The sequence below is a fragment of the Rhinichthys klamathensis genome, unplaced genomic scaffold, assembly GCF_029890125.1.
Source record: "Rhinichthys klamathensis goyatoka isolate OS25496 unplaced genomic scaffold, OSU_Roscu_1.1 h1tg000191l_1, whole genome shotgun sequence".
NCBI lineage: Eukaryota > Metazoa > Chordata > Actinopteri > Cypriniformes > Leuciscidae > Rhinichthys > Rhinichthys klamathensis.
The window spans coordinates 8,724,453-8,747,963 of NW_026606717.1; the positions used below are offsets into that span (position 1 = coordinate 8,724,453).

The 23,511-nt window shown below is 37.3% G+C and overlaps 2 protein-coding genes across 2 annotated transcripts in view; one reads left to right on the forward strand and one right to left on the reverse strand.

Annotated features, from left to right (window-relative positions):
* gemin5 (gem (nuclear organelle) associated protein 5) overlaps positions 1 to 18,059 on the reverse strand; it is a 33,605-nt gene extending 15,546 nt beyond the window's left edge. Inside the window, exons 1-18 of the mRNA XM_056262308.1 lie at positions 17,845 to 18,059; positions 17,604 to 17,758; positions 15,911 to 16,092; positions 15,656 to 15,807; positions 13,947 to 14,048; positions 13,712 to 13,844; positions 13,464 to 13,626; positions 11,437 to 11,649; positions 11,259 to 11,344; positions 10,965 to 11,047; positions 10,474 to 10,610; positions 10,319 to 10,392; positions 8,117 to 8,298; positions 3,296 to 3,435; positions 2,631 to 2,802; positions 1,176 to 1,391; positions 917 to 1,033; positions 374 to 496 (exon numbers count right to left, since the gene is read on the reverse strand). Of these exons, the coding sequence (XP_056118283.1) occupies positions 374 to 496; positions 917 to 1,033; positions 1,176 to 1,391; positions 2,631 to 2,802; positions 3,296 to 3,435; positions 8,117 to 8,298; positions 10,319 to 10,392; positions 10,474 to 10,610; positions 10,965 to 11,047; positions 11,259 to 11,344; positions 11,437 to 11,649; positions 13,464 to 13,626; positions 13,712 to 13,844; positions 13,947 to 14,048; positions 15,656 to 15,807; positions 15,911 to 16,092; positions 17,604 to 17,758; positions 17,845 to 17,986 (2,572 nt within the window). The 5' untranslated portion in view covers positions 17,987 to 18,059. The remainder of the gene's footprint in view (positions 1 to 373; positions 497 to 916; positions 1,034 to 1,175; positions 1,392 to 2,630; positions 2,803 to 3,295; positions 3,436 to 8,116; positions 8,299 to 10,318; positions 10,393 to 10,473; positions 10,611 to 10,964; positions 11,048 to 11,258; positions 11,345 to 11,436; positions 11,650 to 13,463; positions 13,627 to 13,711; positions 13,845 to 13,946; positions 14,049 to 15,655; positions 15,808 to 15,910; positions 16,093 to 17,603; positions 17,759 to 17,844) is intronic.
* Positions 18,060 to 18,596: 537 nt separating this feature from the next.
* mrpl22 (mitochondrial ribosomal protein L22) lies at positions 18,597 to 22,507 on the forward strand. The gene is made up of 7 exons (XM_056262360.1): positions 18,597 to 18,646; positions 18,744 to 18,786; positions 18,951 to 19,086; positions 19,235 to 19,300; positions 20,406 to 20,483; positions 20,640 to 20,709; positions 22,229 to 22,507. The coding sequence occupies exons 1-7, from the start codon at positions 18,619 to 18,621 to the stop codon at positions 22,435 to 22,437; spliced, it is 630 nt and encodes a 209-aa protein (XP_056118335.1). The 5' UTR covers positions 18,597 to 18,618; the 3' UTR covers positions 22,438 to 22,507.
* Positions 22,508 to 23,511: the final 1,004 nt, after the last annotated feature.

The following is a 23,511-nucleotide window of genomic DNA, read 5'->3' on the forward strand; positions in this document are numbered from 1 at the left end:
CACTTTCTCACTGGATCACCCAGCGCTGTGTAGTAAAGGTGTCATGTGATCCAGCTCGGTCCACGAGTAAAACTGTTGTGAGCTCGCGATGCGCTGTCTAGTATAAACTGCGGAAAGCTGACAAACTGTCCGCGCTGCGCAGCTCGAACAAGCAGCACGGTTTCTAATATGCAACAGAAATGGCAGCTCTTATCAGTTGGGCATCGTGGTGGTCGTACCAGTGCAAACTCTAACAAAATGTAGTCACACCAGCAAGAAAAAAGGTCCAAAATTGAACCATTTGGTCGCAGTCTTGACCGGTATCGTTCTTGTTGTGAATGGGCCTTTAATGTTTCTACATGTTTTTAAGCCGGATGTTGGGCTCCTGACTTACCATGCGAGTGTCTCACAGCAGCGAGCGTCAGACAGTCTTGTTGAAGTTCCTCTTTGGGTCGGTGATCCATAGAAGTACTGAGCGGGAGAATGGAGCGAGGCTTTCTCTTTTTTAAAGACAGATCTAAAACGAACAACAAATGATATAACATAAGAGCTTTTACAATGTTTCCGTTTTCTCAAAGCAGGTTTGATGTCGATGACGACAAACAAACACCACAGGGTTTTAAAGACCCGAGTTATTTAATTATGTATTCATTTAAATGTATTCATTGATTAATTTGTTAATTAACAATAAGTCATATGAGAAAAATGTACTTTTTACTGTTAATAATAATTGCTATAACAGTTGCCAAGCAATAGAGCATGGAATGAGGAGAATTATTATGGAACTAATAACAATGTCGTTTTATTATCAGTTTTTTTTTTTGCATGATACGTTTAAAAAGAATCCATAGTTTTTTGACGCAAGTACATGGCAGTTAAAGACATCCAAGTGGGAAAGAAGAATATATTGACCGCACACATTAAGGCAGAGACCGACCTGATTTCTCTCTTTTCTTCTCCTCTTTGACCTCCCTTTTAACTGCATGGATGAACTTTTCTCCATTCTGAACCCTCTCAGTGCCACGTGCGTCCACACTGCTCTCTCTGGACCAGCCTGTGACCCCAATGATAAAGGTTATTCATCACACAACACCCAGACAGCCGGAGTGACATTTCAAAGACGGCGCTGGAAGCACAAAAGCGAGAGGAAGCGGAAGAGACAGCGAGAGATGAAAGAGAGAAAGACGGGCCGTTACCCGTGACGGAAGGAGCGTCTGTGTTCTCCTTCTCTTCCTCCTCCTCATTGTCTGACTGGCCCTCTTCTGCTCCGCTGCCTGCCGCCCCTTTCATTTCTTCACCTAAAGCTAATTCACTTTCTTCCGCCTTCATCCCTCCTTTTCCTGGGGCCTTCTTTTTCTTCTTGGGCTTTTTCTGAGGTCCTTTCTTTTTCTCTATCTCAACACGTTTTTTACCTGTTGATGAAAACATCAAAGTATTCGTATATTCATATTTATGTCATGGTCTGGTAGTAAAGTGGAAGAAATGATTGGTTCACATGCCACTTGAACTTAGGCACTACAGTGATGCCACATGCCACATTAAAGAGTGACAAAATGACACTTAATGTTTGAATTTTGTGATTAAACCTGACAGAATTTGAAAGCTCACAGCAATTATTTAGTAATAAAAAAGGTAATTGCGACTTTTTATCTCAGAATTGCGTGATATAAAATAGGGATGAGTCACGTTTTTATTATTATATTATATCGAATAGGTTGTGCGATTATTGCCTTTTAAAAAATCCCCATGTTTTCGGTGCCACGTTCATGTAACCAGAGGGTGACGCTGCCAATAACGCATCTAAAAGCTGTCAATCAACTCTCAGACAACAGAATACGATATGCCTACACATTTTCTCACACCAGAGCATGTGAGCGGAGTGGTAATATTTCCTTTTATATTTTTAATATTCTGCCTCCATGTCCTGATTATATTGTCTGCTATATGTGCTTCTTATTTATTAAATCCAGGCAATTGGTTGATGAAACATTAAAGATTAAAATTAAGATACAATTTATACAAAACAAAATTCACTTTAAAGAAAGGCTTTCTACAAAACAGAACTTAATGAAGTGGTCAAAATCATGTCTGACCCACTCCATATGTCTCCCGATATACTGCGCATCTTATGATCCTATCTTACTCATGCCTTTCACTTTTCAAATAATCAACAGAGATGAAATTAAAAAACAACATTATATTATTTAAACATAAATATGAAACTTGTTTAAGTTTAAGGTATATTTAAGCATCACACCGCTCAGCTTCGCTCCACTTACATGCTCTGGTGTGTGGCCTATACATGCGTGCGTGCATGTGGGGGAGGGGTGCGATTTTCAAATAATACCCAGCGATCTTCGAATATTATTTTTGTTTAAAATGCCCAACCCTAATATAAAAATTGCAACTGCGTGTTATAAAATCAGAATAGCGAGATGTAAACTCGCAATTGTGAGATAAAAAGTCGCAATTATCTTTTAAAATGTGTTATTCTGTGGCGGAAACAAGCTTCCATAATAGTGTTAATTAAACCAACGTTTCAGGCAATGACTTTGGCTGGTTTCGGACAAAACCAAAAATTTGTTTCCGTTGAATATGTTTGTTTGCCGAAGTTTCGGTGCATCACTAGTTGAATATAATGATATGCATACTCTTGGGAGGTGTGACGTGTTCCTGCTTGGATATGGCCCATTCTTGGAGGGTGAAGTCATCTCCACCGGTCCAGATCAGATCTGGGTGAACAGCGGACCACTGGACGCACATCAGTCGGCCTGAGTGACCCCTGTAGTTACACACCGGCTGCTCTTTCAGCACATCCCACACCTGTGAACAATACGTTTTTACACACTAATGAAATTTAATTTGTATTTTTTCTAGACGATGGATTATACAAAACGCATGACTATTTAAAGGGGTCGTTACATAAGAAACCAAATTTGCCTTTTGACATATAATAGGTCTTTGTACATTCTGCAAGTTTCATAGCTTTCAACATCCTCTTCATTATAAACAAAGCACTTATTTAATCAATCTCCAAAAATGGCTCATTTTGATATATATATATATATATATATATATTTTTTTTTGTGCAAAAACTATTATAAGTAAATTATTAAAAGTTAAAATTATAAGTGAACCTCAAGGAACAATTCAAATAATAATTAAAAAAACAATATCATGACCCCTTTTAATATAAACCATATTTTCATAAAATTTCCAGATAAAATAACCTTGAATTCGATTATATTACTGCGACATAAAATGTTTTTAAACCTTTTAAAAAATGTTTTAAATAATAAATAAAAGTGTAACTTGCCTGAGAGGTTCCGTCATAACATGCTGTCACCAGACGCCCATCGTGATGGGGACTCCAGGCTAGGCCGGTGATTTTGTTGGTGTGACCAGAGAGAGTTCTGAAAGGTTCAGTCACCAGCACTGGATTCTCTGATGGGGTTTCTGTAAGTGAAAAACCTTAATAAGCAAAACAAGCAAATTCAAAGCCCCGATATACTTCAAGCTAAATCGAAGAATGAACTATTGTGACGTCACCGAGCAAAATCAGGCCAAAACAAGTTCATTTCTGAAGCTTGCCAAAGCGAACTTTCCAAAAACACCTTCGAACTACCATTGGTCAGTGGGGATTACGTAATAGATGGGTGTGGCTTTAAGGCGCTGCCTTCTTTGATGTGGAAATCTTCTCTCTGGTTCATTTCTTCTGTTCAGTCCGTCGAGGTCAAACATGAACACACTGGAGAGCTACTTTACAGTAGAAATTTAAAGGTGCTCTAAGCGATGTCACACGTTTTTTAGGCCAAAACTTTTTTTGTCACATACAGCAAACATCTCCTCACTATCCGCTAGCTGCCTGTCCCCTGAACACACTGTAAAAAAACGCAGTCTCTGTAGACAGCCCAGGCTCCACAAACGGCAACAAAAACAAACTGGGGCAACCCGCTCCATGAAACAAAACAAACAGTGTTCCAGCCAATAACTGAAAACACACAACTCTACCTGTCATTACAGCCAGAGGATCCAACAGTAGCTGCTCGCATCTCAGCCTGCCCGACGGACAATTCTTGCTGGATTACGGACCACCACCCTTCAACTCAACCTTGCAAAGACAGAACTGCTTGTGGTCTCAGCCAACCCAACACTTCATCACAACTTCTCCATTCAGCTGGGTTCGTCAACCATAACTCCATCAAGGACAGCCAGGAACCTTGGAGTTGTGATTGATGACATTGCTGTAACTGCTCAGTCCTGCAGATTCGCCTTATACAACATTAGGAAGATCAGGCCCTTCCTATTGGAGCATGCTACACAACTCCCTGTCCAAGCTCTTGGCAGGCCATCCAGCATCAACTGTCAAACCTCTGCAACTGATCCAGAATGCTGCAGCTAGAGTGGTCTTTAACAAGCCGAAGAGTGCGCACATCACACCTCTCCTTGTAAAATTGCACTTGTTGCCAATCGCAGACCAACCACAGGCTCTGCCTCCCTATACCTTGCGTTCTGCAAGTGAACGGCACCTTGTGGTACCATCCCAAAATTCCTTTCACCAGAGATGGGGGACTCGAGTCACATGACTTGACTCGAGTCAGACTCGAGTCGCAAATTTAAGGACTTGAGACTTGCTTGACTAAATTAAGAAAATGACTCGACTTGACTTTGACTTGAGATCCAATGACTTGAGACTTGACTTGACTTGAACTGTATGACTCGAGAATGACTTGATATACATTTTTATATAAATCATCGCAACATCCATTGATAAACAAAATGAAAGCAACGGAACCATTGACGTCAGTCATCAGATTCTGCGCGATTGCGTGACGCTGCACAAGCCCAGAAATAGCCTACATCGCGGTGAGCGCGCTAAATACAAAAACATCTCCCTGCATCGTATCTTTTTGGATATAAACACTAGAAAATGACCATATTCATGCAAGAAGATTTGTTGTACGCATAATAACTGGCAAGGGATATCGGACGACCATCACAACCTCGAACAGTCGAACTTCATTCACCACGTCTAAAAGTAAGCTATGGCTTGTTAAACCTGTTTGTTATAGTTAATTTGACTATCTTTAAATCTAGAGAGAATAATATTGGTCAAAACAGCATGCCTCTTTATACACAATTATGTTTTCAAATGTAGCTTAATGTTGTCAATATTCAAATGATAATTAATGATGGTATATGTTTTGTATAACATTTGCCAAATTTCTTTTTAAATCTTGCTTTAAAGCCAAAAATGTTGTTCTTTCCAATGACGAAAAACGATATAGAAAACTGTTAGTTTTGTCGTTTATGTTTCTCTTAATGTTATCAGGGGGTTGGTGGCAAAAAATGCCAGCAGAATTAATATGCACCCAAAATTCAAACTGTGGTGGAAAAATGGCCCTATGAGTTATTTTCATAATTATAACATATATAAAAAAATATTTCCAGATTATTGGCGCGATTGCAAATGTGATGATTTTATAAAACAGTTCAAACAAAGAGTGAATATTGTGATGTGACATTTTAGACATAATATTCCAAATATTTTCTGTTTTTGCTCTATTTCTCCAATGACAATAGTTCCAAACAAGCCACAGAAAGAGTTATGCGTATTTGTGATTCAGTGACCTAGTTGCTTATTAGTTCCAGAACGAATCTGTCATTTTGAACAAATCAGTTGACTGCTTCTATGACTCGTACATTAAGACGGTGATTTGGCGCCACCTATTGGCGGTTTTAACTTCATAATAGGCTAAATGCCAACGGCTGTTATATAACTTATATAAAGGGGATGCCAGTTTGAAGAATGCCATTTGGTGGCATAGGAACCATTATACTTGAATTGTGAATTGTTTAGTACCTTTTAATGGTCTTCTGCAATGTTTGAGGCATATTTATTTTTTCATGCTTTAATGTTGGCCTAATTTCAGTTACATTTACATTTTAGGCTATGTAGTTTGAAATTGTATTTATTTTTTAGATTTTTATTGTAGTAACCACTCAGCTGTATGTGGAAATGCATATTTAAAAAAAATATGTTGCAAATAAAACCATAGTCCACAACTTATGTAGTTTTAACTTATTTTAATATATCAATTCAGTGAAATCATCAAACGTTTGTATGACTTGCCAGTGACTTGTGACCCAAGCTACGACTTGACTTGACTTGCTTGACATAAGGCAGTGACTTGACTTGACTAGCTTGCTTTTATAAAAAATTGACTTGGACTTGCTTGAGACTCAAAGGTTAAAGGGGTCATATAATGCCATTTTTGTACAAGCTAATATGATTCTTTAGGGTCTAAATTAAAAGTTTGTAATATACTTTAATTAAAAATTCTCATTAGTATTGTAAGAAAACACTTATTTTACCTGGTCAAAAACAGCTCTGTTTTCAGCACGCCGTTTCAGTGCATATGCCTTTAAATGATAATGAGCTTTGCTCACTCCGCCTCTCTGTTCTGCGCATACACCGTTTGTAACACAATAACACAATAACCACACGTTGTTCATTATAAACGTGGGATTATGAATTATATTGAGAACGTTGTACATAGAAAACATGCTGTAATGTACCCTGAGTGTAAACCGACGCATTCATCGTGAAGCGTGCAGCTGGCGATTTGCAAAGATTATATAAATATTAATATAAAGATTAATAAAACGTTACACTCACTTTAGTTCTTCTGAAGGTTCAGCAGGAAGACGAATAGGTTCCGATCCTTTATTCAGGTGCAGCTTCTCAGCAAAACCAGCTTTACACTGATCCTCGTTTATAAAGCAGTCCACTGAGAAATGATTCGGCAAACATGAGAGCATTGACGTTGCTCGTGGGGAATATTCCCTTCGAAAACAAACTCAGCCCCTGCGTCTTCAGCGGTTCGGATTTAGGAACATTAAAATGACTGCTGTGTCCGTTATTGCACCCAAGAACAGAACACCACAATCGCTTAGACGCCATTCTGCTCATAGACAGTGCTCCAGCATATCAACAATGACCGCGCCGATCCGCGCGGACTATGATTGACAGGACGAGCGAGGGCGGGTCTGTGTTGAATCACTGCTGTCAATCAACAATCGCGGGAGGGGCGTCCGTTTTATTGACGTCACAAAAACGAACGGCTCAATTTGAGGCAGGGGAAAACATATAAGGAGATTAAAACAAAAACACTGGATGGATTTTTATCATTATATGATGGTTGTGTACAGGCACTGCCAACACACATTTCAGTACAATCAACTTGTAAAAGTGCATGTACCATTATATGACCCCTTTAAGACTTGAGACTTGCTTGTGACTTGCACATGTGTGACTTACTCCCACCTCTGCCTTTCACAGACCTTTACCTGGACTATTCCCTGCTGGTGACATGACCTGCATAACTCAACCCGAGCTGCTGAGTTCACCCATTTCACCCAACACTTGACCCATTAATACTAACACTTACTATTCTATATCTATATAAAAATAACAAAAAACCTTGCTATGTGTACTGTGCTGTACTAACTAGGACTGGTCACATTGCTGCCCTATTGTTGGTATGACCGCTTCTATTGCTCTCCTCATTTGTAAGTCGCTTTGGATAAATGTCTGCTAAATGAATAAATGTTAATGTAATGTCAATCTCACGTTATTAACCAATGTCTTTGCTGCTGACCTTTGATGATATAGTTCAACCATATTGATAAGCAAAAATGACTAATTAACTTCTTTCTTTCTTCTTTTTTTTTTTTAAGAGTGTTGAACTCCCTCTGCTGTACAGGTTTGAAATCCCTTCAGCTGGAAGCTTTTTCATTTCATTTTTGGAGTGAAAGGACTTTTACATTTGCCACAAAAGAGTTCTCAATTGAATTAAAAGACAAACAAGCAAGCCCAGACCAGGTTAGTAAACGTAACACAAAAGTAAGGTAACACATTACCTTCCATAAAAAGTAACCAAGTAGTGCAACTAGTCACTTTTTAGGGAGTAGGGCAATATAGTAACGCATTACTTTTAAAAGTAACTTTGCCCAACACTGCCAGTACTACATATTATGTATACTGTGAAAAGTATGTAATTTTGTTGTTGTTGTATGCATAGAATAGCCAACACGAGAATTCCAACAATGATGAAGAGCCGATTCTCTCTCTCACCTATGGCGCTCCTGAGGTCATGGACGTAGACTGTGGCATTACTGGAGCCGGACGCCAGCAGATACTGCAGCTCCTTCTGAGATGAGTGTTCATGGTGCCAGCGCAGTGAGTTTATGATCTTATGATGCTGCTGCACTGTGCACAAGAGCTTCAGCATGGGGGCCTTCAATACCTCTATAGACCTACAACAAAAACACTTATGGAGTGAGACACTTAATATAACCACCGATAATGAGCTTTATTTGATGCATAAAACTCTAAAATATTGTTGCATATGATATTATTTCATATTTAAAAGACTAAATTTTAAAAAAAAAACTGTCATTTTTCCTCTGCCCAGGGACTGCAGATGAAAACTAGCTTAAAGCTATCTCTGTCTTGTGTAATGGTGTGTTCACGTGCTATGGTAATTATGGTAAATACCAAAAGCCGACGTGGAAAATGCACATGAACACCCCCTCATGTGGTATTTTCCACTGGGCAGCTCGTAGAATATTTTGATGCACGAGTTGCCGAGATGAGATAAACTTTGACCTTTTCAAAATGGCGGAGAGCAACGCGAGAGTCGTGAATGGTAAAAATATGAACTATTCATGATCTAGATTCTAGAAAATATAGGCCTACAGCATATTATTTACCGTTTGAGTTTTGATAAATCATTTTCTTGATGTAGCAGATGACTTAAGCAATCTAAAATAGTTTTATCTAAATAACAGGTCTGGATCTCCATCTTTTTACCACATTACGACAACAAAAGCACTTGAACGCAACACACTGGTAAATACCAGTTCACAAGTGGAAAATATCACATTTTCCATAGCACGTGAACGCACCATAACACATTTTTTGTGCAATGTCCCTGTCAAATAAACAAATAAATAAATAAATCAAAATAGATTCTGGTCTTATTGTGCACAATTCATGTGTCATTTTTAATCTTACATTTCTCCACCTCTGATGTTTTCTGATGTTGTAACTAAATCCATGTGGAATGAGAAAAATGATCCTAACAAGAAATATCTCAGCCTCATGACCCAATTAAATCCAGATGGATACACTCAAGCCCCGTCCTACATCATTTCCTACTGAATATACAATTGTTTCTGTCTCCTTATTCGAAAATGAACCAAAACAACACTCTAAGTAGTTTCAATTTGTTAGCATTAGTTAATGTGTAAGATGAGTTGTAAGATAAAAAATAAACAATACATTTACAGCATTGATTATTCTAGCTTAAAAGTAAATGCAATTCGTAAAAACAACACTACCGTTCAAAAGTTCGGGGTTGGTAAGATTTTTTAATGTTTTTTTTTAATGTTTTTATTTAGTATCTTATGCTCACCAAGGTTGCATTTAAAAAAAAATTGATAAAATATTTTAATTTAAAAAAAAAATCTATGATTTCACTTTCCTTTAATTCCTCCCTATTCTAGCTTATGCAACGCTAAGTAATGTCTGAAACTTTGGATTTTGAGCATTTGCGTTTGTTTGCCTCTTCACGATGAATCGTTTGCTGTACTCCTCATATGTAAATCGCTTAAATGAATAAATAAAAAAATACAGTAAAACAGTAACATTGCGAAATATGATCACAATTTAAAATAACTTTTCAATTTCAATATATTTTAAAATGTAATTTATTCCTGTGATGCAAAGCTGAATTTTCAGCATCATTACTCCAGTCTTCAGTGTCACATGATCCTTCAGATATCATTCTAATATGCTGATTTGCTACTCAAGAAACATTTCTTATTATTATCAATTTTGAATGTCCGTTGTGATACTTAGTATTTTTGTAAAAAATTATAATTTCTTTCAGGATTCGATGAATAGAAAGCTCAAAAGAACAACATTTATTTGAAATATAAATCTTCTGTATAAATGTATTTACTGTCACTAATTTACTGACTTAATAGTATACATTTCTTTCAAAAATAAATATGACCTCATATTTTTAAATGGTAGCATATAGTACTATATTTGAAAGATTTCATGTTTTATAAATTAAAATAAATGTATCATGAATAAAACAAAAATACATAAAGAACAAATAGTATATTAATTAATAAATTATGAATAGATTAATACAATTAACATTAATGTATTACTAATGTTAACAAATTAAAACTTAATGTAAAGGGTTACCAATTAAGGTAACCTCAAAGAGAAAATGATTAACAATGGTTTGATTAACATTATTACCCATCTTCATTTCCAATGGCCAAAATGCTGCCATCCGGCTTCCAGCTAAGGTCTGTGTGTGGGGGGATCTTGTGCTGAAGAACAGAATAGAATAACTTTATCAATATGAACAAATTTAATAAAGACAAATAAGAACGAGCGATTTCTCATCTTACTTTGATGCTGTTAGTGTCTCGGATGAGTTTGTCAATGTTACTGGCCTCCCCTGAGAGTTTCCAGGGGTCGTGCTGGAAGATGACCCCCTCTCCGGCACAGCTGTATAAGCTGTAGGACGGCTTGTCTCCCGATCCCCCTGAGCCACACACGTACACAATTATTAGCGGGAACATCACCATTACTATTGCTCATCCCTTCAACAAACCCCTCTGAACAAACAAAAGCAATTATCTCCAGCCCCTCGAGCATCGGAGATGGATACGGTGATGAACGTGTCATTTGTCAGCAAGCAGGGTGAAATTATGTTTTCATTCCTTGATTACCCAACAAACTCTACGGAGGCAAAGCGAGCATTTTGTTCACGCTCGCTCAATTACAGAGCGCGTTAAAGAGGAGCCGGGCATCACTTATTGCTGAAGGATTGTTCTTGGCGCCACTTCAAGTTCAATGTTTACTGGGTCATGCGGATGCGTTTAATGAATTGACTTACCGAAAGACATGGGCGGCACAGGAGGGCCCCATGAAAGAGAGTAGATGGTTCTGCGGTGGTAAGTGCTTGAGATTTGAGGAGGTCTGAGCGTAAAAACAAATAATTAAGTGAAATGTGTGATTTTCCATTTTATTAAACGTATTTTGGAAGTTTAATTGAATTACGCTGCCATAACTCTAAAAGTATTTTTTTTTTCTATGATTGAATCTTGCATCCAAACAAACCTAAGGAATCGCAAGATTTCATATGCATAAATACAGTTCGAAAATCATGAAGCACGACTGTTGCTCTTACTTGTTAGAGTAAACTTCATATATGCCCACTTTACCATCATCGGTACCAAACGCCAGGGAGCCCTCTTTTAGTGGATGCCATGCCAACTGTAAGAGAAGTGGGGGGGGGGGGCTTGATTTTAAACTAACTGAATGACACTGTGGGAAATATAACTGTGAATGATACCCATCTGACTCACAGCTGTGACTTTAGATTTGATCCCTTGCCAGAATGTCTTGATGTCATATTGGTTCTGAATGGACATGGTGTTCCAGACCCGAATCATGCTGTCTCCGACCCCTAGAGCCAGACAGCCGGTGCCCACCGGAGAGAAGCTGAGGCAGTACACAAACCCACCCAGAGTGGGCAGAGTCCAACAGCACTCCAGAGACGCCAGGTCCCAACACTTGATCTGAAATGAGACATCCATACAGAATAAATATATAAATAAAAATCATCACAAATCTTGGAATAGAATTAAACATGATAAGATTTTTAGCATTATATGGAGCCCCTTGGCAGAACTAGGCAGGTGGTGCTGGGGAAGGAGGGGGGCTAGGAAAATTCTCATTGAGTTGAGCCAGCTCGTGTTGGAAACAAATATTTTACATTAGACCAATTGGCCATGCAGACGGCTTTAGGGGAACCAGTTGCTCTGAAGTGTTTCATGACTGAAATGTGTATATAAACTAGTGCTGTCAAACGATTAAAATATTTAATCGCGATTAATCGCATTAATGTCATGGTTAACTCACGATTAATCGCACATTTTTATCTATTCTAAATGTCTCTTGATTTCTTTTTGTCCCATTATTTTTTCTCATTTTAATGCTCTTATCAACATGGAAAAGTGGATCGGCTTGCTTTGTGCAAATGTTTTTTATTGAAAACAACACTGGCATATACAGTGTTTAATTTCACACTAACATTCTCAATTGGAGCAAATAATCTCTCACACAATGTAACACTGTCCATCAACAAAAGGGTGAAAGAAATACCGACGAGGTCGTGATATTTTCAAAGGGGCGGAGGATTCGCATCAGCTGTGTGTGTGTGTGCTTGGCCATCATCAAGTGGTATTTCAGACTGGACGTGCTGCGATGATGATAGCTCAGTTCACAACGACAACACAGATCACTTTGGTGTTGTCAATGGGACCATTTGGCAACTTTTTAAAAGTAAATTTTCCATTCAGAATCTTATTGGCATCCATTTTGGCATCTCGCGCTCGTCATCCACTCAAAACGTAACGTTAACCAACTATTTGGCCGGCTCGCAAGCCCAAACGAGTGTGTGCGGCGCCGTGCCTGTTGTTTTGTTTCCGGTCTAGCTAGATCCGCTTGCGCTTTCAAAACGTCCTCGCGCGGCGCAAGCCATTGAAATGAATGGGTTTCATAGCTCAGCGCCACGCATGCCACGTCCTGTTGCAAAAGCATGTGAAAAAAAAACTACAAAGTTTGCTAGGCCAAAAAGACCATTAATCGCACGATAAAAAAATTGACGCGGTTAAAATGGGTTTGCGTTAACGCCGTTAATAGCGCGTTTAACTGACAGCCCTAATATAAACTTTCTTTTATGGTAAATGTATCAATTGTACAACGAATACATTTCCTTCATGCAAAATATAATTTAATATTTTTATTTAATATAGCAATTTAGTATTTATTTCTGAATTTGGGGTGAAAATACCCTACATTCACCCACAACTTATTCCACCTTATTATTGTAATAGCAATTTCTTTTAACAAATAGACAAATAATGGTAGCACTTTATTTTATAGTTCTGATCCCCAAGTACATATTATAGTAATTACAATAACTAGGTTATAACTAGATACTAAACCTGAACCTTCTCCTAAACCTAACCCATGTAGTTACCTTACATTAACCAGTACTTTCAGGCAAGTACACTGTAAGTACACATAATTGAATGTACTGTAAAATAAAGTGCAACCCAAATAATTATGGATTATATATTTACTTCTCACACATTTGTGGAGAATGTTACTTACAAAAAGTATTGTGGTGGTATCACAATACACTGATGATACTCGTATACCATGATATTGAAAGATTATCACATTTCAATTCCATGATAATATCATAACTCAGTTTTAGAAAAAGGTATTTTTGTAAGGAGAAATAAAAAATTATTTATTCTGTATTGTGTTAGCAGAGTTTGCTGAAAATGCTTTACAAGCACATCCTAATGGAGGAAGATCTCACCTCTCGGTCCATTGAGGTGCTGAGCAGAAGTTCTCTGTCCCCTGAGCGAAACGAGCTCATGTTGAAGACGATACGGCTATGATTCTCTCCGTCTGGGGAACTGCCCAACAGACTCCACTTCTGCTTGCCTGACTTCATGAGATCCCACATTACGATCTCACCGCTGCACGACAACATTCACAGTGATTCGACTCGTGTTCGCTTACTACAAAACATCCTCCAACACACAATAACCAAACACAACATACCCAAAACAGCTGGACACAATCTGTGAAGGTCTCCCTTTAGGCCAGTGGACTGTCAGCCAAAGTCTTTCCTTCAACGCTGGATCAACTCCCACTCCTCGTCTTTTCAGGAAGGGAAGTTTCAGCGTCATTACACCTGAGAAGAGACACACGGTGACCTCAATGACACTGCACCTGAAAGCTACCATAAACCAGTTATGTCTGTGCAATCTTTGGGTAATGAATCTCTCTTTGTCACCTTTGCCTCTGGCTGTGCTCCATATCCGCACAGTCTGATCTCGACTACCCGACGCCAGGTAACACCCCACTTCTGCTCCTTCTGTCGCCAAATTGATTCCATCTACGGAAAGAGTCAAGGACAAGTCACTTTTTTTTATTTGTCCAATCTATTTTTGTCCAAAACTTTTTTTTGACAGCCGAACTCCTTAGACATCAAATATTTAATTTAAGTACCCTCTGAGATTTTAAGTTAATATTTCAAAAATTTAACGACACATTCGCATGTTCGTGGTTCTCCGATGTCAGGTAATGGTCACATGGTTCATACTTGGATTCACTCTTCACAGGAACCAACTGACACTAGTTACAACAGAAATACTGTATGCATGTCTTAAATTCTTCATTTTCAAACGGTTTGAACATGTCAAATTCTCAAGCTTTTACTGGGAATATTGAGGAAATCATGTAAACTGTGTGTGTGTTCACACTTGTAGTTCGATTTGCTTGGTTCGTTTGGTCCCGACCAAAACAAAAAACATTTAGCCCTGGTCTGTTTAGCGTTCACATTTGCATTTTAACACCGAACCTAAAGATACCAAACCTAAAGGCATAGGTATATGTTCACAACCTGATTGGTCGGATTTTTTATTACGCATATTTCGCGACGGAACTTACCGAACATCCAAAGCAATGCTGTGTGCTGGGATAAATGCACTCGTTGTATGTGGGTAGCTCCATATGATGGTATTTTGACCAGCTGAGAACTCGTGAAGAGTTGATCAAATGTGCAAAGGAGTCAAAACAGTGGCAGGAATCCATCCGTCACACACACATAAACGAAGATCTACTGCAAGACGACGGCGTTTCTGACGCCTGTACCGAACTGTGATGGGCTACAAGCCCGTCATAAGTCTATGACGATAAAAAAACAGGTATGCTTGAGCATTCTGTCCTTTTTAGGGTGGCATCTTGTCCCATTTTTGGTTTGTTTACATGTTCTTGTCAGCGTTGCGTTCAGATTTCATTCGAACCGCACCAGAGTTAATTTGGAAGCGGACTGAGACCGCTGAAAAGATGGAACTCAAGTGCGGTTCGCAAAAATGTTGGAAATTATGTGAACCTAGTGCACATTTTGTTCCCAAATGCACATTAAACTCGCTGCGCAAAATAGAAATGTAATTTATGAGACGCAGCATTTACTGTGAACAGAGTAGCTCTGAAACACGCCATTATAAGCTGCTCGCATGTAAATGAACGAGGCGATATTTTAGTTTCATTGAGTTTTTAATATTTTGAATACATTTTTGTTTGAATATTTTCTGTTTTTTGATGTTTTAGTAAGTTTGTTGTCTGTTTTTGTCATTGTGATTTTATCACTAATGTTTTATTTTGATTAATTGCGCAGCCCCATTTGTTTATTTTAATGTTACATGCGATTGAATTAACCAGCTTATCGTCAAATCACGAACCCCCTGCAGTTCCCTCCATTTGAGAAACCCTTTATTCATTTACTTAAAAAAATGTAACATCACATAATGTTATATGATCTTTTTATTTATTATATTTACTGTGGATATCTTATAGGATATCGGTGGAATCTTAGGACCAAAAAATGTTCGTCCAATCATTGCATTCGGTTGCTATTGCTAGCCACTCTGAAATAGCCCACCCTACCTTTAACAGTATTAACTTACTGACTGAGGCAAGACGGATCTTGAAGTTGCTTACCTGCGTTTTCTTCTGATCGTCCGTATAGAGGCTCTTCTCTGGGACGAGGGCACCATGCCAACGCATGAATCTCATCATCATGCCCCCTCAGGCGATGAATCACCTCCCCTTTCTTACTGATGTCTATTACTACTATCATTCCATCCTTGTACCTTAAGGAGGAAGCATATACAATTAGCAAGCATCGCTTAAGAGTCAGGGTCTCTCTAGGATCACAATGAACGCACATTAAATAATAATATAACAAGCCTCTACCCCACTGCGATGTAGTTTTCTTCATGTGGAGAGCAGGACACGCAGAAGATCGTTCGAGGTTCAGGGAAGAAGCTCTGGGTGTCATTACTGCTGAACCAATAGCACACCACGATGCCCTTCTCATCTCCTGTGACCAGCAGAAGTTTCTGCACTGGAGACCAGTGGACCGCAGTGATGGTGCTCTGTTCAAAACACGAACACAGTCACCACCATTTACATTTGTTTGCCATTTGCAGGTACAGAAATTAATAAAGTAATCAAATGTAAAATAACAGTCTTCACTGTATAAATTAAACATGGATGAATCCTTATTAAAGTTAAAAAAGTTATTTAGTCAAGGGCAGGGAGTGATTTTTTTGTCTTTTGTTGTTTGATTAACATTAAGGACACAGACAGCCGCAGGTAGTTTATATTTGGCTGCTGTCACTTTAAGAGCTAATGCAAGGATGGAATACTGATACACATGCGTTTTCTTTCTCAACTGTTTATGTTCACTTAAGACATAACTGACTATGTTCACGAGGGTACTCGCCAATACGGGCATTTTCAAGCGCAAGGCGACGTAAAAGAGAGTTCAATTCAGTATTTGCGCGCTGTCTGAGACGTGGATTTATTGGCGCGAAGATGTTTGCATAATAAAATTTCCAACACAGAGAGTAACTAATTGAGTTCCCTTTCGCGTATGTTTGAGTATTTCAATTGACAAGACTTAAACTTTTGTGATGATGCAGCAGTGGCCCGCCAACTGTAGCAAGCGTCGTTCGCGTTTGTTCATGTTCTCACAACATTGCAAGTATTCATAAAAATATTACCAGACAACTTGGCATTTCATATACTCACCCATGCTGATTTTTACTTGAATTTGGCGCTTGGCAAGTGTTAATTTTAGGCCCTGTGAACGTGTTTTATGACATGCAAACTTAAAAAGTTAGTATTTTTTCACCATGAAATCAGAATTGACAATGCTTATTTTTATGGAATATATTATAAAAAAGATATATAGTCGTATTATATATTTATGGATATAAAGGTCACAGAAATGTAACTCCACCACACATATTTTGCTTATTTAAATATGTAGCAACAGTAATGTTTTTTTTTATGGTTTTCATGGAATACATTATAGATATACTATAGTGTTGCTGCAAATTAAAAATCAACATTTTTAACAAAGATAAAGCCCCAAAACTCTGCTTATTTAAACGTCACCAGTGTGGATTTTTCTAGCTGACTGACATACGGCTGTCAAATATACCAGTGATAGTCTTAAAATGGGTAGAAAATATTTCAGCAAAAGTAGTTTTGATATTGTGGTTGTCATGGAGTTACATTATAAATGTAAAATTTCTTTATAATACCGAAAATTAAAAATCCATTTGAAATTAAAATTTCAAACTTTTGTAAAGAAAAAGCGTTTAATGAAAAATATAAATAAACATTATATTAGTTACTCTATATTTATATGTATAATAATTATTTAAATGTATATTTAAACAAACATGTTTTTAATTAGATATTTAGTTAGATGTGGAGACAGTAAGTGTGGGCAAGGCAAATAAAAATCGTTATACTCTTGGTATATCTGGTGAAAAGTGAAAAGGTGTAGATAGAAAGCTGCAATCTAGAACAATCTAGAACAACTTGTGAGCCAGTCACAACTCTATAAATCACGGGAGGTAAAATATTCACTCACTTGGTGAACATTATGCTCTTTCAGCAGAATTTTCTGCTCAGAATCCCAGATTTTGACTGTCTTATCGTCTGAAGTGCTGGCACAAATGTGTTCTTGTCCATCATAGGAGCAAAATGCAAAACCAGAAACTCGTTCCGTGTGTCCACTGAGTTCACCTGCAGAAAGAAGGACTGATCAGATCAGATCGATGTGGTTTTGCAAACGCAAAGCAAAGCACTGAATGAAAGCACCGGGCTCTTACCTGTGACTGCTGGAGATGCTGCGGTCACATTTAGCAGATAGACTGTATTCTTTGCTCCAAAACCTAGCACTCCATTTCCATTTATGTCACTGCAGCGTGAACAGTACCAGTTTGGAGAGGCTGGCAGATGTCTTTGGTGCATTATAAAGAGCAAGTGATCGCTGCATCAAGATAAGAAAACTAATTCACGGATGGTGACAGACAGTGAATTCACTTCTCACATGTACTCATGCTGCCGAAAACACACCAGCTGCCGAATAACGACAGCGTGTGTTGTAAAACATTATACGGAACGCGAGAAGGGACCACAGAGACAGTAAAATCTTTTTTTAAGACCAACATTCAATAAACATGTTGGCCGGAAAATATTTTAGTGGGCCTTATTTGTCATGTGAATATTTTAGTAGGAAACAATCCTTCCATTAATAATAAAAAATATAACTTTAAACTAATTTGCAGTGACACTTGCCGTAAAGCGCAGCGTCGTATGGTCGTAAAGTATTCAACCTCTCATTTCCGAGAATCGGTTCTTTCGGATAGTTCGTTTCAAAGAACCGGTTCGAAACACCATTTTAGTGATTCTGTTACATGTGGTTAATTAATATTACACAGTACTTCTTTTGCGTACAAAGTAACTACGCAACCTTGATAACTCAAAAAATACAAAAATTCACAATTTTTTTTTTTTTTTAACTGACTGTATTCAACCGACTCATCTAAAAGATCCGAATCAAAACGATTCCCTCACGAATCGGACATCTTTAAACAATCAATATGGCGGCCTCCGCAGTGACATGGGCTGGTAAGTCAAATCAAATATACTTACGTTGTATTTATATTTATATTGGCATTTCAGTTGCTTTTGGTTTAACTGGGAATTATATGAACATTATCGACAGGTTTAGCCTCCATTGGTCGTGCTTGTGGACATATTCGCTCTAGGTAAGAAGATCCCATGCAGTTGCTGTGCAAAGGAAAGGACACACATTGTGTCACTAGCTATCTCGATAAATAATATTTCTGGCCATCAAAATAGATCGCTAGGTGTTGAGACACAGCCTATGTATTCTCTAATGTTTTTCGGTCTATCTTGCTCTTTTCATCAGGTTGCTTGGATCTTCCTCTACATTACCACAAGTGTCATGTCTTCACACAAGCCCAGAGTTAAACAGCAAACACTGGGAAAGGAGAAATCTGACTGTATATCCACCACAACAGAAAGATGAACCACGCAGACCAGCTGTTAGTAATACATTTAATTCACTTTTACAATATGTGAATGAATGAAGTTCATTAAATTATGCTGGGTTTGACTTGTGTTTTGTGTGTGTGTGTGTGTGTGTGTGTGTGTGTGTGTGTGTGTGTGTGTGTGTGTGTGTGTGTGGAATAGGAGATCCATCACTGCAGACGTCAGATCAAATACAGCAAAGACAAGATGTGGTACTTGGCTAAATTGGTGAGTGAGTGATATGTGGATTAGGGGTGTGACGGTTCAAATAGCTCACGGTTCGGTTTTTATCCAGGTTTTAGGGTCAAGGTTTAAAGGGTTAGTTCGCCCATTTAAGACATGAAGTGTATGCAATCCTTACCAGCACTATAGTGCATACACACTGACCCACTCTGTTGTCACCTCCCTGGTCAGAGTTCTGGCCGCTGGAAGTTTTTTAATAAAGTACTCCCGGTTATTTTCCGGGGTCACAAAACTGTGCGTTTTTACGTGAAAAAATTATTTGCGTTTCAAAGCTTGATTCATTTACCACACAAAAAACACGCCGGTCAAAATTCATACCTCAGTTTTAATCGGCACTATTTTCTATCAATCCGCGCTCCTGTCAACGTCAACAGTGCGCACGTTCCGATCAGCTAACAGTAGCTTTCTGGTGCAGAAATTGAATAAAGTTATCAAATGTAAAATAACAGCATATAATCTTAACTGTACAAATGAAATAAAGATTCATCAATAATTAATAAAGATACAAAAGCTAATCAGTCAAGAGCAGTACGTGATTTCCTTGTCTTATGTTGTTTGATTAACATAAATGTTTAGGCTGCTGTCACTTTAAGACATAATCCACTGATCCAATCCACTGATACTGTACACATGCTTTGTCTTTCTCGACTGTTTACGTTCACTTAAGACATAACCTACTACGTTTGCTAGGATACTTGCCAGGACGGGCATGTTGACACAATTTTTGAGTGAATTTGTCTGGTCAAGCGCAAGACTTAAAAGAGAACTTAATATTTGCGCGCTGTCCGAGACGTGGCTTTGGCCGTGTGTGCGCTTCGGGTGAGTGCACACACAAATCTTCTCACAGCGCGAGCGAGTTCACTCTGTCGGTTTTACGCATCGCTATTTTCAACAAACCAAATTATAGATGCGTAGTCAGATTTGAGTTGAACCGCGATGCAAGTGAGTGCCGAACCGTGGGTGGAGAACAGTACGATTACATTTTTTTTAAACCGAGAACCGTTATACTCCTAATGTTGCTAATTATATAATACGGCATATGGAGTAATGATGATGGTATGAATATTTTAGTGATGAATGTGTTCTACAGCTCAGAGGTATGACCATTGACCAGGCACTCACTCAGCTCGAGTTCAACGACAAGAAGGGAGCTAAAATAATCAAAGAGGTAAAAATACAGTGATATGACTTGAAAATGTCTATTGAACTGCTCAAATAATATTGATTAAAATATGTTTTTGCTGTGAAAACAATGTGATCATTAAATGTCACACTTCGAAATCCGTTTTAAGAAGCTATAAGGTTTTAAATGTTTGTGTTAAAGGTTCTTTTGGAAGCTCAGGAAATGGCGATCAAGAATCATAATGTGGAATACAAATCAAATCTATATATTGGTAAGTCGCAAACATGCCAAACATTAACATCAAAGTTATTAGACCTTTTTTTTTTTTTTTTTTTTTTTGTGCATCTTTTTTACATTTTTTATATACTTTTAAATGTACACAAGTACAAGTTTATCTTAAATATTCTGTAAACATTACCCTGCTTTCATAAGCATTTGTCATTAATCAGCGATCCAATCCATAGATCGTAAACTTTTCATTAAACCAAAAAAATAATTCACAAGCGATCGTCTTGACACGCTAGCAAAAAAAAAAAAAGAAGTCCTTTGACATGCTTTCAAAAAAATGGGCAAACATTAACATCAAAGTTATTAGACCTTTTTTTTTTTTTTTTTTTTTTTTGTGCATCTTTTTTACATTTTTTGTATACTTTTAAATGTACACAAGTACAAGTTTATCTTAAATATTCTGTAAACATTACCCTGCTTTCATAAGCATTTGTCATTAATCAGCGATCCAATCCATAGATCGTAAACTTTTCATTAAACCAAAAAAATAATTCACAAGCGATCGTCTTGACACGCTAGCAAAAAAAAAAAAAGAAGTCCTTTGACATGCTTTCAAAAAAATGGGCAAACATTAACATCAAAGTTATTAGACCTTTTTTTTTTTTTTTTTTTTTTTTGTGCATCTTTTTTACATTTTTTGTATACTTTTAAATGTACACAAGTACAAGTTTATCTTAAATATTCTGTAAACATTACCCTGCTTTCATAAGCATTTGTCATTAATCAGCGATCCAATCCATAGATCGTAAACTTTTCATTAAACCAAAAAAATAATTCACAAGCGATCGTCTTGACACGCTAGCAAAAAAAAAAAGTCCTTTGACATGCTTTCAAAAAAATGGTTTCAAGCTAATCAGTTTTATGCTGAAATGAAACTTCAAAGTTTTAAGAATAAATATGTCTCAACCAAAAAAAAAAAAAAAAAATTTGTGAAAATCGTTTTGTTGAAAACTATTTTGAGAAAAAATAATGGGTGGTTTTTCTTGCTAAATGTTTTGGTAACACTTTACAATAAGTTAATAATTGGTTAATGCCTTAACTAACATGAACTAGGCCTAAGTGCTAAATGTTTAAAGCATTTATTAATCGTTGTTAATGTTCATGTCAGTTCTCAGTGCATTAACTAATGATAACAGATACAGCTTTGGACCTTCAATATGTTTTAGTAAATGTTGAGATTTACGTTAACCAAAATTAGTAAATGCTGTAGAAGTAATGTTCATTATTAGTTCATGCTAACTAATGTAATAAAATAAACCCTTATTGTAGTGTTACCAATGTTTTGTTGGATAAAGACAAAATAAATCCATATTTTGCATGAAAAGGCATTATTATTTTTGTTTAATTCCAATATTTTATGTTTTATCTGTTATGTATGCTTCTGACTTTTTTATATATATATATATTTTGAGTTATTTATTTGTAAATATGGCTGTTGGATTTCAAGGTAAACCAGTCATTCTAACAGTTGAATTATATTTTCTTCGGCCTGACTTCTACAGCTGAGTCGTTCTCTGGCAAAGGAAAATACCTGAAGCGCATTCGTTATCATGGACGTGGCATGTTCGGCATCATGGATAAAGTGCACTGCCACTACTTTGTAAAGCTGGTTGAGGGGGTGCCGCCCAACGTCGAGCAGAAGACCGGATTCGACCAGGCCAAGGAGTATGTGGAGCAACTGAGGAACCGAACAATTATTCACTCACTGTAGTGTAAAATTAACATTGTTATTGTGTTCATGTAAATAATAATTGAAGAATAAAGAAATCATGCCAAGCACAGCTTTTGTTTAAGCTTGTGGTTCAATGTGTATGAATCTATATATACTGTATATATACATTATGTATATGTTGGGGTCGAATTTAACGATTTGATTGTGATTCACAAGCTTGTAATTCGATTCTATATCGATTAATTTGCAAAATCAGGTATAGAACATGGCAGATTTTCTGAAGGAAAAAAATGTCTGGGTCATTTTGACCCAAAATGGCTTTAAATTGATTTTTTCTTTCTCAAAATATGAGTGCTCAATTAGATGGTACAAGACCTTGCTTAATCTTCATCCACCTGAAATTGGGGAACATGCACAAAAAAAATGACAGTCAATTTTTTTTGTGGTAAAAAAAAAAAAAAAAAATCCTTAATCCGATGTCCCCGCGGGTCAAATTGACCCGTCATGGAAATTAATGGGAAATGGGGCAATGTTTTTTGTTTTTTCATTAATAAAACAAAACCTGGCTCAGTCCAGAGCACATACACACACAAATGAAGGCATGAGACTATAACATCCCCAGAAACACACGAATAAACACACACACACACACCGGCACTAGGAGATTCCCATTCAAATTAATGGTTTCAATTTTGTCAAAAATCAATTTGTCACAATGTAGACCATACACAGCTATGAAGTGGTTAGATTTGAACACATATACAATGCAAACCTTCATATGGACTAATTCTATCTTTATTTTATTTATTATTAGCCAAGTCTTGGCAGATGTTTTCTGGAACATTCTCAAATCATGCTGGAGAACATGATTATCATTATAAGTGCTGCTGTCATTTCAGCAAAAACAATAAACCAAATACTACGACATTTTGTAATTCAGATTTTTCAATTCAACTCAGATTGTAAAGAAACTTTTGTGCAAAATCAGAAAAGAATGTAAAAAAAAGAAAAGAAAAGAAAGCCTTTTCACTAGTGGTCCCAGATGCTGTATGTCAGGTAGGCCTATAAATTATATGAATATATAAAACATTGTGCACAGGGAGGAATGCAATG

What these genes read in the sequence shown, in the direction of transcription:
- mrpl22 (XM_056262360.1), top strand. Translation starts at nt 18,619, where the DNA reads ATGGCGGCCTCCGCAGTGACATGGGCTG. An exon ending in CTCCGCAGTGACATGGGCTG is followed by an intron (nt 18,647 to 18,743) that starts GTAAGTCAAATC and finishes CATTATCGACAG; the next exon opens with GTTTAGCCTCCATTGGTCGT. An exon ending in GAGCTAAAATAATCAAAGAG is followed by an intron (nt 20,484 to 20,639) that starts GTAAAAATACAG and finishes TTTGTGTTAAAG; the next exon opens with GTTCTTTTGGAAGCTCAGGA.